This window comes from Trachymyrmex cornetzi, unplaced genomic scaffold (assembly GCF_001594075.2).
Source record: "Trachymyrmex cornetzi isolate Tcor2-1 unplaced genomic scaffold, Tcor1.1 scaffold468, whole genome shotgun sequence".
In the NCBI taxonomy this organism is placed as follows: Eukaryota; Metazoa; Arthropoda; class Insecta; order Hymenoptera; family Formicidae; genus Trachymyrmex; species Trachymyrmex cornetzi.
The window spans coordinates 114,546-131,343 of record NW_017299487.1 but is presented as its reverse complement, the minus strand read 5'-3'; the positions used below and the strand labels follow the sequence as shown (position 1 = coordinate 131,343).

The window sequence follows — 16,798 nt, the reverse complement described above, 5'->3', positions numbered from 1 at the left end:
GGCCGTCCGAAAATCACCGCTATTCGGCGATATTCGTTCAACTATTCACGGGCGGTCAGTCCAACCATGTTATCTGCGGTCAGCATGACGTACCCCCATTACGGTGTTTCGATCGCGCTTATTTTCGCTCGCAGAGGCGCGATATCATCGAGAAACCCCCTCCGCGGCTTTGTTGCCTGATTCTAGAATAACCGAAAGGGCCATTGCACCCATCGAGTGGCTTTTTAACGTTTCTGTCGCCACATCAATCGTACGCAAATTACGTCCGCATTTTTTCGAGGTCGGAACTTTCGGTTGAAGCTCTTTAATCATTCATGTCGTGCCGTGGACAATGAACGCGAATTGAACACGAAACGGAGACGAAAAACGAGACTGCTAACACTAAATTTTTCAACAAGATACAGACATTATTTATTGGGTCGGGGAAAAAGTTTCTTTGTATTTAAAATATATTTTTACAAAAGTTTTTTATTTGTTACGAAATTTTCGTTATAATTATAATTATATCATTCGCCAGAGCAAAGTTTCAGCTTTAAGAATTTGTTTTTTAAATTGCGGTGTGATGATTTTTATCGGAGTTATGAGCGATTAAAGTCAAAATGCTCCTTTACTTAACTCGCGAATAACTCGGAAGAAAAAATCAGAAACATTTTTAAAAAATGATCTTGTAGGGAAAGCTTCAAGCTTTCACGATAGGTAGTCGAAAATTTTCGTAAATTTTTTTTAAGTACGCGAGAGACCCCCAAAGTGAAAAGAAAATTTTTCATCTTTTCCAGCTCGTAGTATTTTAAATGTAAAAATTACCAAACTCACAGAAACTCAAATAATAAAGTAACTTTTCGAAATTAGATTTCAAGCTTTAAAACCCTTTTTTAAACTTAAATTTCGTTCATTTTTGACAAAGATATTATATATACAATTTTGAATGTAAAAAAAATACGAAGAAACTTTTTCCCCGACTCAATATTACGTCACAATTTCGTTAGTAATAACCCTAGTAAGTAGAAATTTGTCCAGTTTGACTGAGCACCCAGTTAGTTACTATCTAGTACTACTGATTTCTCTTTATAGTACAAAAATATTACGTAGCAACTGGGCAAAATTAGTTAAAGCAGTTTTACTAGGCAATAGCTGGATCAATTCTGTACAAGAGATTTTATACACGGAGAGAATTTTTTCTTAGAATTTACCCTGAAAATATGACAGCCGTGGGATAACGTTGTATTTCGAAGAATTTTAATATAAATCTCTCTCTCATTCATTAATAATACTATAATAAAGTATAAAATAAGTTTGATCAATTTTACTGAAGTGATAAAAATCTTTAAAATATTGTATTGTACCACAATCACCATATTTTCAGGGTAAATTTTAAAAGAAAATTCTCTCCGTGTGTATCAATGCTAAAAATGTAATTGTCCAGTTTTCTACCAGTTATAGTTATGCAGTGCTCACGTCATGTGTATACGCATATATTATTGCGATACGTGTATAACTGAATATATTTTTATGTTATATGTAAAATTGTTAATAATTAAATATGTGTGAAAGTCGTGAACGCGTACGGAAATGTAGAACAAAGAAAAAAAAACTGGAAGAATTTAAATCATTTACAGCATGTCTGACTATCACAAAGATTGCAAAAAATGAGGTTAGAAGCAGTAAATATCAAAGATTAGAAATGACGAATGAGTCCCACAGAAATGAAATATATGTGAGTAGCGAAGAATTTTACTATAGATACTTTGCTTATTTTACTTACGTTAATATAATATTAATTTTGTGTAGAATAATTCAGATTATGTGAATGACATAAATGAAGAGCCTATTCTAGTATTATTGTTCTCTTACTACTTAGTAACTGTATTCAGATTTTGAACTTCCTTGTGCGGTAACTGCGAGAAAAGCGTTGTGATTGGTATTCTGAACAGTTTCGCTGTTCAATTACTAGATAAAAGTCAGTACAACTTTCCAATAACCAATCGTATACTGCATAAAATTTCTACCAGGGTAACATCGCTTTTTTATTTTATTTAAATATAATATAAAAACACACGCCGTATTGTAGCAAATCTAAGAATAGATGATTATTTTCTCTCTCTCGTTAAATTCAAATTTCTTCTGTAAATGATAAAATTATTCCTAGGCAATTTTTTCACCCCGGATGTATTTTAATTGCGGTGATTGAGATGCGCATCATAATTTATGTCGTAATAAAAAAAAACGGCAATATTTCTGGATTAAACGATCGTGAACAACGAGATACAGGACATCCTCTCTAATGAATACATTAACGAGTAGATGAGCGGTGGTGGCCTACGCGTCCGTGCGTGTGATCAAGTTCCCCGGTTGTTTTAGCATAAAATATTGAACAGATACGGCTGCACCGATCGTATGCATCCAGATGTGTTTACTCGATAAACATTTCCTAGTATTTAGGAAAACAGGCTTGGCCCGGGACGAGTGTCCTCTCGTCGAATCCCGATTTCCTATTTTCCATTGAATTTCACCTCGCCGCGAAGCGCTGTGTACCCTGATAAATGTTTCATACCGATTTCTCTCTTTCTCTCCCTCTCTCTGACCGCGCACAACAACATCATGAATATTATTACATAGGAGAATATGAAATCCGCGTGATTTCTATGCGTGTTTGTTTGGGAATAATGGAATGCGTCAACAACGAGACGAGTGATCTCGAATAAGCGCGCATCGTAATATTACATCGAATTCTATCGTTAATGCGATATCGATGTTACTTACACAACGTAATAATAATATTGCGGCTTGGGGGGGGGGGGGGGGGGGATATTACTCTAGTATGCGGCGAACTTATTTTTCGTTTACGATACCGACCGGTTTTAAGCAACATTTCCGCCTTTTGCGGAACTAACAGCGCTTGTCGTCCGTGAATTAATCATGAGCTTGAAAATCATTCGTCGCGCACGGCTTATGCATCCGGCGCAGAGTGCCGACCGGGCGAATATTTACCGGGGTGCACGATCGGGCCGCGCACTGAATCGCGTACTGTTTGCGGCAAATTCCACGAGAGATTCCATTGTAATTGAACGAGGCTGACTCGATTATAAAGTCAAATCATCGGCAGGTGGAGAGACGGCAGGGAACTCTCTTTCTTCCACGAGCGAATGCGTTTCCTTTCCTCCGCCGCGCCCACACCGTCGACTTTTGTACTTTACCCTCTTCTTCCCTCTTTTTCGCTCGTCGCTCTCAAACGCCCTGTGCCGAGTCGAGGTACAGACAATGGCGGCGTCTTGGGGACGTCCTCCTAGCTGCACCATCCCGCGGAACGTTTCAAAAGAGACTACTTTGAGAAATTTAGGAAGTCCCCGAGCTCGTGCAAATTACCGGTGCTATTAAAGAGTGGGAAACTTGACAGGAATCTCGAAAAATGGAATTGCCTTCGAGGTCCTTAGAATAGTAAACGTTGTCGACTTTAACGTAACGCCAGACCCGTAATAATACATCGAGAGTTGACGCAATAATGGAGTACTTTATAATAGAACTCGACTTACTTCAATAATGAAAAAATGATAGTTCAAACTTTTGTTGTCCACGCTCGTTCTGAGATCAATCTGTTTCGCGAATGTTTTGTAATATTTCATAATAGCAGGATATATTACGTGATAATTTCGAAGATAATAAATAAAAGTATCTCTCATATTTAAGCAATTTAATCGATTAATTAATTAATATATATTTTTTAATTTATAAATACATATTTGCGATTAAACGAACACATACAGTGAAAAAATATACTAAATGTTGGTTTAAATAATACTAACTAAATATTTATCAAAGCGTATATTTGTATAAGCATATATTTATTTTTTTGGTACAAGAATCATTTATTTTGTATTCAATTATCATGTTTTTATTAAGTAAATATTCATTTATTGTAATTAAATGTGTTTAGTTAGGACTATTGAAAAAATGTTATTATTATGTTACGATTTAGTAAATTTTTTTCTCAGGGTATAATAAATGATATATAATATTTGATATAAAATAACTAGATCGACCGATTTGTAAAATAACATGGTTAGACGCGAAAACTGCAGTTTCGTCGCGCGAAATCGATTTCTTTTCCCGTTCGATTCTCACGATGAAATGTCATACACGAAGATAAAGCAATATAGTACAAGGCCGGAGACTCGTGCAGTTATATTACACGCCTATTCCTAGAGCGTCTCCTCTGGGAACGGCGTCCCATCGAGGGGCGAAAGTTAGTGCCGCCTGGGGGATCGGTACGACCGATAATTGAGGCTTGAATTAAATTAGCCTTCGGTGTTCCATTCCAGAACGACTGAAAGTCTCGCGCGTTGCTCGCGCGATAACCGAATTGACCCACGTTCGGCCGATCTAATCGCGATTATCGATCACCGCTCTTACGCTGAGGTTTCATTAGGATCGATATCGCTCCGCAGTTAAATCGGTTAGGCAAGATGCATAATGGATTAAGCAAACGCACGTGAGTTTGATGGCGATCGAACTCTCTTCCCTTTGACTCGCGTCGCTCCTCGCAAGCGCCGCTCTTACGGTTTCGCGATGATAATTCTTACGAAAGAGTAAAATGGATGTTCGTCCGCGAGCGCGATAGTTGGAACATAAGAGAGAGAGAAAGAGAGAAAAAAAGCGACGTAAATTGCGGTATCATAATGAAGCGGAGAACCGCGCGCGGCGCATCGATTTGCGAAAAATAAACCGGAACAAGGAACTTTATCTCGTATTTCTCCGCGACTTGGAAAGTTCTGAATATCAAAGTTGTAATTTATCGTAAGTACTTAGATTCCCCGGTGGGGCCACCGTATCTATTATCGTCGCCAATTTTTCGTCCCGAGAAAACGCGTTATCAATATACACCATCGTAGAATGCGATATGACGCAACTGCCAAAAGACACCTAGCCCGTATATTTCTCGTTTGAATTGTTGCCATCCATTTACGTTAAATAAATCATATTACGTAATAACGTACGGAGTTGTAATGTACGGCGACACGGAAATGCATTCGCGTCGAGTAAATGGATTTACTTAAAAGTTTAATAATACAAGCAATAATTTACGTGCGCTTTAGGAGAAGTTAAAACGGAAATTCATTAAAACATTATGATGAAATCCTATGAGATGAATAAAACACTATGATTTCTCCTCTTGCTCGTAAGACTACATTTTAACTGGATATGTTAATGAAATACGATAAAGGAGCACAGCCAATCTTGGAATAAAGGTCCATATTGTATCTTAGTATTTGTAGTCTAGTTGAAAGTATTTGTAGTCTAGAAGAAAGAAAACAAGGTAAAGAAATTGGTTTGGCGAATTCAACCATATCCGTTTTCTAATTAATTTGTTTCCTGTCAGCTCTGAATCCATAACGAATTCCGCGAACGGAAAGAAAATTCCCGTCCGAGAGAGAAAGATTCGAACGGACGGACGGTGCCAATCACCGCGCCATCGGGAACGATGTAGTCGCGATTAAAAATTTAAATCAGCCATTGGCGCTGATATTGTTAGCGAGCGAGAAAGTTTTCGATCCAGCGTCGCCGCCGTTAACCCTAAGTGGAAACATGGAGCCGGGAAAAGTGGCGAAAGAGTTGGGAGAGAGCTCAGAAATGCGAGGGATTGAAACCAGAAGGAGGAGGGTTGATCAGTGAGATGTCCTGCGGGGAGATAAGTTTCTCGGTGCAATCAGTGCCTCGCTGTCTCCTTCACCCTTTTTGCAGCCCTTCCTCTCAGTCGTCCTCTTGTATCAGCCACCTCGTTGGTGTGGCATTCACTTATTTTCACATTTTCGAGACTTGAGATAATGTGGCTGCTCGCGGCATTCGGTTTACTCGGCTGTGATGTTTTTGAAGGCGTTCTTATGCATTCACGGACAAAGACTTTGCGTCGATCGAGATTTAGAGGAAGGCCATTTGTGAATTAAACCGACGTAATTGTAACAAATTAGACTTTTTTTTATTGCACAAAAATTGTCTTACATTTTCTATCTTAAGTAATTACAAATATTTCTGTGTCTCTAACGAAAGATTCAAACGAACTGATGAAACAGTTATTTACAGAATTTGCTAGATATGGTGATATTCATTTAATCATGGATTAATGCGAGTTAATCTGAGGTTTAAGGACAAACCCAGATTTGATTGTGGTCACGATTTTGACAATGTAATGGAATCCATTTATTTAATGCCGATCGTAAAGCGTTCCGCCGATCGTATGGTAGGATTAATTAATAAAGTGATTGATTCGGTTAAACGCATTAATCGTACTGTGCCGCCGCAGATTCGCGCGCGACTGGACCGGCGAATTCTCCATAAATTTAGGAACTGCCGATCGATCGAATCGTGTCCGTTCATCAGTGTGTCACGTCCGACCGAGCGAATTCACCGCAAAACCGGACAGCGGTATCGAATGGATCACCGATTTAAAAAAAATGATGAATAGCAAGTCCCATCGGTGTTAGTGCGATTCATTCGCATTGATAGGCTTATTGTTGTAATTACGAGCGCGGACAAAAGACTATTTTTACGAATAATGGCTTGATCGTGAAAGATATTCTTGAGTTTTGCGGTAATGAGATTCCGATCTTAATTCCTCGCCAGTAATGTTAGACTTTTAAGATATAATTAATTTTTTGATCGTGAGAGAGAGATAATTTTAATAGATAAATTGAAATCGGTAAAAAATAAATAAAATAAGTAACAACACTTTTTTATTTTTCTGAGGAACTGTAGAACTATGAAAAAAGAGTGGTACTGGAACTGTCGTTATTTTGTTCATATTAATAGAATGTCGTACTAATTTCACGGATACTCAAAAGTGGAATATGTAAAGTTAGCACGACATTTTATTAATACAAAAAAAAAAATTCCAGTAGCGCTTTTCATAGTTCAACATTTACTTACAAAAATAAAGAGTTCCACATTGTTATATTAAAAAATCAAAATTGAAAAAGTAGCAATTAAAACTCTGTTTAAAAATGACTGTAGAGTATAGAATTTTGCTAGAAATAACGAGAAATGTCGCTGAAATTGCGATATAAATTAACGACACAATACTATTTTCCACTGTGATATCTTGTATTTAAAGCCTATTAAAATTAGTAATTACTGGAATTTTGTTTTTAAATTACATAGGTATATTAGTACAATTCCAAAAGTACTAATGAGAATTCATTATGGAAGTTTTAGAGAACAAAGAAGCAATTTTTGAGGAAATCAAAGAGTGTAAATTATCACGAATCGCTCACTTCTGAAGTTGTAGCTTTACGCTTACACAAAATGACAGTTAAAGTAATAATACAAGTAATTGTGTATATATACCGAGTCTTTTTAGTGCGTAAACTGCAGTTATCAGAAAATAAAATACTAAATCTTACGGGCGTTCCATTACATCGTATTCTCGCTTGCTTGCTTACAGACCGGAGCCTGCCTTTCAACGTCCAAAGCCGTCCGCTCTCCAGGTTGGCGGCGGCGCGGAGGCTGGTCGTCTCCCAACTTTCTTATTCAAGATGTTTTGAGAGCAATTTAACTTGGACTTTGGTCGAAGAGTAGACCGGTCTTGGAGCCGCCTGTAAGAAGGAAATTAAGAGCGGAATAAAACGCGCGGAAGGAAAGTGACTGCCGGGCCGTAATGAGGGAATACGGAGGAGTGGCTTGCGGGAGGTTGCATCGTTCATCGCGGACAAGTTAAAAAAGAGAGATTCATCCCGGAAACCGTCGGAGTGCCGCCGCTGTCGAGATTGACGAAGTGCACCCGGCTGGCCATCGACGACCAAGGTCGCCGTACGGTTATGCTGGTGGCATCGCTGCAGGTGGCCGCCAGCAAATGCTGTCATGCCGCTGCCATGCCAGCCGGCGGCCCGGAGCCGGCCGCTGGTCACGACGTGGTGCCTGATCAGGCCGATCCGTTGCTCTCTGCGCGTAGGACTCGCACTGCTGCCCCTGATCGTCCTGTTAATCTCGGCCGGCCGCAGTCGTGCGGCTTCCTCGCAGCCCGTGACCCGCTACGCCTCGCGCATCGTCGAGACGAAGAGCGGACAAATACGTGGGATACTTCAGGTATGTATCGATTCTTCTTGCTAGGACCTGGACCGGGAGGGGATGGAGGAGAAGGTGGAGGAAATGGAGGAGGAGTATGACGGTGTGGGGTATCGAACGACGTACCACATCCCCGGCAGGATTTGGATATCCTAACAGGCAGGTGGAACGAACGCGGTGGAGCCTGCTCGGACATCGAGTTCGATTCGATGTAAATGGTGGATCGTGATTCGCGGATCGGCTAGTTCCCGGCAGTATTACGTCGCTGTTTCCGCGATGTACACAGCGAAAAGCGAGATTTATTGCTGGATTGACCCTGCGGAAGCGGGATTTTTCTGTCCGTCGTCGTTTGAACGGGGTAGCTCGCTTGGAGAGTACCAATTATCTGTGACAACGCGTTTCATTTTTTTATAACTCTAATATCAGAGTTTTTTAAAGAGATGAAGGTACGCTTTTTTTTTGTTGTAAAAAATAACATTTCCCTGCACTAAATTTCTCCATGTAAAATAGAAGCTATACTATAAAATGGAACGGTATTCACTGGTAATCGATTGCAGAATCTCTCGCGCAGGTCTATTCTTCCTGTTTATACAGGTAACGGGCGGTGGTTATGATAGTAGATATGCGATGACATGAATATTTGGATATTATGTGTACAGGATGAGATAATATCTTGGACATGAATTAATCTCCTGCTGTAGTTCACGTGCGAAATGCGAATCAATTTTGGTCAAGAGCTGTATAAACTAACCCAGTTAAATGTCTTGTTAACTAATATCGAAATAATAATTATGGCTACAGCAGCGCGCCCGAGTGCTCTCTATTGAGAGTTCTACGTTACGTAATTAATATCTATTTTCATTTTAACAATACGCTATCTATTCTCACTGATGTTACAATATATAATGGTAACGTTAATAATACATGAATAATGCTTTTAGCATGCGACATTACGGAGAGTTTAACTTGTACGAACGATGTTTCCGCGAGATTTTTAATCTTCGCGCGTCGAGCGCGTTCGGCAAAAACGAAGATAAGAACTATATCTAATGTTCTCTCATTAACATCCCGAGAAACGTTGGGTCCCCGGCGCATTAATCTTGCGATTTCAATTACTTCCACACTACTGTCTTCCTACATCTCTTAAATTTGACCGCGTCGCCGCGTATCCTCCTTTTCCTCGCGCTTTACTTTCTCCCGTTTTTCTGCTTCTTTTTCTCATCACTTGTTCCGTCCAATCTAACTCGTCCTCACAGTGCCCAACACCTCTTCCCTTTTTTCTCTCTTCTCGTTGCCCACCAACGTACTCTTTCATTAAATGCGTTACTCTGTCCTCCTATCACTCTCACAAACTTTGCAGACCTCCTCGGCTTTCCTTTCCTCTGTGGCGTCAGTTTCTTCTCTCTTACCATCCCTTCAACTTATTACCGCACCTAAATCCTGCTGTCGACCCGACATTAAAACTTCCCTTTGCCTACTAAGTATCTTTACCAACCGATAGCTCTTATATCCTTCTCACGGCTTTTTTTATCGCTCCAATTAACTAAGAATACGCGTGTCGCGCTCGTTAACTTTTTCGTCGTATCTTCACACACACACACACACACATGTATATGTATATATAGTATACACATACATTTTCTCTCACAATTAGTCAAGCACACACGTTTCCTCGAAAGAAGTAGCAAGGCTAATTGTCCTCGTCAAACCGTACACAGCAAAAGAATTCGCAATGAGTACAAGCTTTTATTATAGCGACTCGAAATTTCGCGAGTGTGGAATTAAAATAATTAAATACGAAATGAGTATACACGGCAGAATATAAAAATCCCTGTCTTTTATCCTCCGTTCTATTTCCAATACACTTCGCATAGCTGCGCGCCGTTGCCGGAGTGGAAACTAAAAGCGGTTCGATATCTCGATGTCCCACACGACAGCGAAATTTTTCCAACAGACAATTTGCTGGCAGCTCGTCTATCGGAGCCGAAGCGTTTTCACAACACCGATCAGTCAGAGTGGGCGAGGCCGATTTGACATTTACCACGGCATTCGCTACGCCGGATGGTAGACATCAATTACGTCTAATAGATATTCATATCGACAAGAGGCGGATCGATGGACGTGTCCGATGATTCAACCTCGTGCCGGCCCGGCGCCGCGCCGCGCCGCGCCGCTCGCCCGCAATACGAGCCGGCAAATTTCACGTTTCGCGTTAAAGTATCCGCAGGCGGGATATCGTCAACCACATATCCCCGCCATATCCACCGCCGGTGGCTTCACATCGGCGAAAATAAATTCGCGGCCGCGGAATAGCGAACCGTGGGGAATTGCGGGGAAATCGGCCAATTTAACGCTCCGGTATCAATCCGCGCGATGCATCACCACCGATATCGTTCGGCGACAATAACGTACATACCCGGTCCGCTATACGTAAAGGTAGAGCTTTCATCCCTGCGTGTTATTTAACTTTCTGACATTTGATATTTGCACGCCGTTGTTGCACTCGCGAAATTACGAATCGCTCTCCCTCAAAATTGCCGCGCCCGACCCCGTCGAAAAAGGATCGCGAGAGCAACGTTAAATCCAGTTGCCCTTCGCGCAATCCCGGAATTTCATCTCCGCGCTCTTATCAAGTCTGTGTAAGACGCGCGCGCGCGTATACAAATTATACAGGATATTGCAGCGTCGTTGGAACTTCGATACTTCGGGGAACAATGTTGACTTATTAACTGCTACGAGCAAAGGGCGAAATAATTGAAGCGTACGCAGCATTGGAGTAAAAGCGTGCTCGCGATTCGTAGAAGGATCCACTTTAAATACGTAGTTACGTCTAAAAGCGGATCTTACGCGTGGGTATTACATGAACCACCACTGTCGATTCATCCCCTTCGGCGCCTCATTTTGCTTGTACATCCCGGCCAAGTCTCCTGCCAGGATCGGCTCGTCGTAAAAGAGAACGTCGAATACGGATTATTTGTACGGGCGCGTATATATTCGTAATGCCGCCACCGACGTCTCACGCGATTGAAACATCCGCGCGCGCGCGCGCGCGGATCAGACGGGGGGACACGGTCGCTTTGGCGGGAATTGTGGATCCGCAATTTACCGGCCTTTTTTCGCCCGGCAGTCCCCGGGCGGATGGATGGATAACGAGAAAACTTTTTCGCTCAGGACGCCTCGTGGCCTTTACATTACGTCGTAACGTGCCGCACAACTCACGGTTGTCGTTTTTTGTTCGCCCCGCTCGCGCCCACGTTCACGCTCGCCGCGCCGCGCCGCACCGTTCACCGGTCCATTTCGCACGATCGACCGCCATACGTTTTGCCAGAGGAAAACATTGCTCTGTCAAACGCGCACCGACTACACCGATCGCGTCCCTTCAGTCCCTTCCTCCTCCGCTGTGATATATAAGCAGAATTATTTTGCATATTGCCGCCCTCAGGCACGTACAGCCGTTGAATCTTGAGCGATGCGAATCTTGAACGATCGATTATCGTTATGCGTTTGCGAGACTATGTCGTGTTCGAGATACACGTTTATCATACATCGGATGTAGATATCGGATAGAGATATATATATTGACGTTTGCAATATTTATTAACCCTTACCGTACCATCTACAATTTGGTGCCTCATCCATACTATCAAGGGTCACTATCTCTTCGTTTTTTCATCTCTTCAAAATAATTCAAAAAATCTCTAAAAATTCACCAACATACTTTCAACTTTCTAGAATAAATATTGGAAAATAATAAAACTCTTCATTTTGGAAAATAATAAAATGTAGTATATAATTTATAATTACCGAAAGACCCATAAGTTGGGAAAAAATGGCATTTGATTTAAAAAATTATAACTTTTCATATTAAATGAATATAAAAAAATTTTTACTCCAGGGTTTTATAGTTTAGATATGAAGTTATGAAAAAAAAAATACTAGAACTTCGAATTCTACAAAATGTTGAATTATTTGAACACATAAATATGAGTAATTTTCAGTAAGGGACATGTAGAAAAAATCGAGTTAAAATACGCATCTTTTTATTTTGTTGTAAAATAATGTATTTTTTCATTTAAAAAATGTCAATTTTAATACACATTTAGATAAATATGTAAAGAAAAGCGTGACTCGTCTCTTCAGTTTTATCTATTTTGTCTAAAAAATAAATAATTCTTTTAGAAAAAAATTTTTTTTATGAAAACAAACATTCAGACATTAATTTAGAGTGAAAATAGAATACTTATAATGATTTTGACACAAATTTTATTTTCACAAAAAAGCTAACATCGTATACTCACTTAGGGTCACTAGTGTCTCACGTCGTCTTAAACTGCACGTCAGTCATAGGCAGATTGACGGCCGGGGTCGCACCATTGCGCACAGGTCTCCCCCATCACAAACTTTTTTTACGCGGCAATAATAAACGCCGGGTTGACCGAGTTTGTGAGAAACTTGCACGAACAGGAATCGCTCGGTCACTAATTACCCATGTTAGTACGGTAAGGTTAGTACATGTTAACAGTACAAAATTATCTTTTAAATAAAAAGGTTGAAAAAGGCACTAAGAGTACGCGATCGTGGAAAAAAAACTGTTGTACTAAATTAAAAAGTAAAACCCAAATGGTACTATAATATCTTTATTAATTTATATATGATAAAATCTAAGTGATATGTAGGGTAAAAACAGGGATTATGGAATAGCTTTTTTTAAATTAACATTGCTCCGATATAAATGCATATAAAGACTTCAAATTTACACAGAACTCTTGAAGAATATGTTAGCTACAACATCCAATAAATGAAAGTCACCAAAATTTAAATCCAACGTCAATATTAACAAAAAAGTCAAAAGCGAGAAAATGGAGGGGTCTATGGGGGGTCTAAAAAATGGGATGTAATATGGAATACCGATGTAATTTTGACCATAGTAATAAATAACACAATAAATGAAGTCCAAATTTGTTTATTTATATAAATCGATCAAGAAAAATAGAAAACTGTTCAATTTTTATTATATAATACTACAGAAAATATAATAGCATCATTACGAACGTTATTACGCATGAATAAATAAAAAATCGCAAATAAGCTGATAAATCGCAAATAAGCTGATATAGAATACATGCTGTAATATAACCTAATCTAATCTGATCACAAATAAGTTGCTAACATGCATGGAATCTATTCCATATTCTCAACCCTCGATGTATTCCACATTACCTGCATGTCGTCATATGACAAATAAAGTCTTTCCGTAGCAATAAACAAGTTTGAAATAGCAATTAATCTGCATAATATTGTTCATGCAACATTATTAAAAGCGTCTGCAATATAAGCATTAAAAAAACTTACCTTCAGTTTGTGAGAACACATTTTAGAAAAAGCTACCGAATCTTCTGACGTAACGAAAATGAATAAATGTTAATTATAGCAAAACGGTTGGTCGGACCGAGTTCATTGTTTGTTATGACATGTTTGGGTAACAATTGCAATAACTTTCAGCGATTACCGCCAGATTGCAATGCTTTGTTTAAAAAATAAGCCACTATTCCATATTAGTAGCCTATGCCATAATCTCTGATTTTACCCTATCTTTGTATATTCTCATTGAAAATCTTATTCCAAGCGATAGTAACTTTAATTCTCCTTCAAAAATTATCATATCACGAAATTGCGTTTTCTTATTCAACACAAATGTATGTATCATTTGTATAAATGATTTAGTAATTGGCGCCAAAATCTCATTGATAAGGATATATCGACGTTTGGAGTATGTATTAATTTTCCTTATGAAGCATATCAGTTGAATATTGAATTTTGTACGTATGCTAAGTTCATAGTAGAATCTGGGTCAATTTAATTCGGACATTGTCCTTATCGAAGATACGGTCTTCCTTCGGCATTCACGTATAAACCATCCGGCTGAGTATAATTCGAGTGTTAAACACGTCCGAATTCACAGAAAGCGGAAATATAATTTCCCACTTATTTATACGCGAATCTTGGAGATAAAAATCGCGTTAATCGCATCCGCATTTTGTCAACAGAAAAGAGAGAGAGATGCGCGCGCGAAAAAAAATTGTTTATAGGTGCGCGTTTTTTAATACAATTATCGCGCCCAGTTTACGAGCTATATCCCGTATTCCGAAACTGAGTCGCATATGTTTGAAGCGCTTTACAAATTTTTCCTCACGACGCATAATAATTCCCCGCGAAACTATATCTGCGCGTCCTGGTATGCCATCGCGGAATTTTTTTTTCACTACTCTCGTCGTCCGAACGTGTCCGTCGACGGCCCGATTGGCATTGCAAATGCATTAATGTATGCTCTTACTGCGTTCGTCAATTTGCTTTTGTACTCGGAAATTTTTCTTCGTCATTTCTCTGGTCGGAATTTCAATCTTGGAAATATTTCCCCGGCACGGAAGTGCCGATCTATATGTATTTTTTTTACTGTTTTTTTATTGCCACGTTATCCTTTATAAATACGTAGGAAAAAAATTGCTCTCTTTTTTTTTCCAGCCTTCCCTCATAATAAATCTCTCCTTTCTAATCGGCAATCCGCTTGACTAAATGCAACTTGACCGTCGTTTGCGGCCGCGTCTTTATTCGCCTTTACATTCCCGGACGCGACCAATCTTCTTGTCTATTTCCAGCTGCATTCACGGGGAGATTTGTTGCGAAACAGCCGTTTCGCGACTTTGAAGCTTAATAAATTTCTTTTACATTTATGTGCTCTATAACTCATTGAAACGCACCGCCACCAGCAAAAGCTTCCATACGACCGTTATTGGACCGTGTGTGCAGGCTGACGTAAATCCTCCGTATCTTCGCCATTTTTCCGCTCGACTTCCTTTGTCGCGCACATAATTTATTGTACCTCTAAATTTACGTAATTTATCGTCCCGTTTAAATCATCTTTCTGGAATTTTTACAACAACAAACTGCATAATTGTTGCCGCATCTACAGACCGGTATTCAGCTCGATAAGGATTGTATAATTATTTTTCCAACGCAACTCGCAACTCCATTCAGCCTCTGCTCGACTCGGTTGAAGCCGCTAAAGCATCGGGTACGTCCCAATTGAGAAAATACATCGCATTTTCTTTTTTTATAAAAAATAGAGACCACATTTTACCGCGATACTATCTCGAGCATATAAAATTCGAAGCATAATTTCCGCCACTAATTAATGCGAAACTCCTATCCGTTATCACAATTAAACGTATACGTGCGAATATGCAGAAACACGGTATTAATTCGCTTCGCTTTAGCGATGTTACGCCTGTCCTTCGCTCACTGTTGCATCCGTAATTTATGACGTAACCAAATTTATTTCGCTTGTTATCATTTCCATGCGCGGGACCTAATGAATATCGCGCACGAGAGAAATGTAAACAATCTCTTTAGGGTAACAATTGTCGCGGAACGAATAAACGTATGCAAATTGTCAAGCGCGAATACTGCAATTGTGGGCAAAATATACATGTAACCGAAAGGATAAATCCGCAAAGCCTCACGAAATTATGCTGTCTTCAGATAAACAGGCGTTTCTCGTTGCGTTTGTATCTCGTTGTGTACGTCCATTTAGTATATCGACTTACCTCGACGTACTCCATACGCATTACATCGAATACCGTATACATCTGATAAACTTTTTTACCAGCACTATTTCGTTTGGGATGCATCGCAGATGGGATCGACAGCGCTTCACTGTCTGGTAATATCCTCCGCCTCTCTCCCACGTGTTTCCGTCTACACGTGCGCCGGTAAATGTGGGCCATCAATTTCACTTTGTATCCAGAAGAGAGATTTCAGGATAGCTTCTCGTCTCGTTATTCCGACACTCGCTTTTCTCCGTCCCATTGAAGGGGGCAAAAAAAGAAAATGGACGATTTTACCTTTGCCCTCCAAACTCTTCTTCGCTTGTCCTGGAGATACTCCACAAACTCCTGGCTCATTGTTCTTGTTAAACTCTTAAAAGGGAGGAAGGTATTTTAGAGAGAACACGAGGAGTAATCACATCAGTTGTTGTCTCGTTGAAATCAAGAACCAGGTTTGCCATAAAACTGGAAACCAGGAAAATGTCAGAGAAATTGAAAACGGTAAGGAAAATCGAGGAAAAATCAGAGAATTTTTCAAAATTTTCTGAAAAATTAAAATTTCTTGATTTTAGAAATTGAATATGAATATGTTCATACTCACTCAATTTTGGAATACTATCAACTTAACAATTAAAAGGAACCGATGTGAGCAACATTAATAGTGATTTACATATTAAATTGTTTCCTCAGTAAGATACTTAACGATTTCCAAATTAGAATAAAAATACACAAAATTTCCAAATTATTATTGAAGCATCGGGGAAAATCATGAAAGTTTGTCTGGAAATCAAGAAAAAATTATGAAATTTTAAGATGAAAAATTTGTGACAATTCTAAGAACATACACGGAGAGAATTTTTCGTTATTTTTTACCGCAAAATTCATTACAAATTTCATCATGTTTGGTAATAAGCTTGGGACAACTTGACAATAATGAAATATTATCAGTAACGATAGATTTTTTTAAATATACAAGAGACTTTTTAGAAATGATGTACAATAGTAAAAATTATAATGCAGATTGTAAAACGTTTTGAAGTGAGTAAGTTTTAGCGTAGCTAGAGACACACTCGACAACGAAAATAATCGATAAATATCGATTACAGTCGATCAATTACTATGTTACATGATAAAATTATAAG

General features: G+C 39.3%; 1 protein-coding gene across 1 annotated transcript in view; it reads left to right on the top strand.

Moving 5' to 3' along the window:
* NLG-5 (neuroligin 5) overlaps positions 1 to 16,798 on the top strand; it is a 198,298-nt gene that overhangs the window by 153,170 nt on the left and 28,330 nt on the right. The window contains exon 3 of the mRNA XM_018513400.1: positions 7,433 to 8,073. Within this exon, the coding sequence (XP_018368902.1) occupies positions 7,849 to 8,073 (225 nt within the window). The 5' untranslated portion in view covers positions 7,433 to 7,848. The remainder of the gene's footprint in view (positions 1 to 7,432; positions 8,074 to 16,798) is intronic.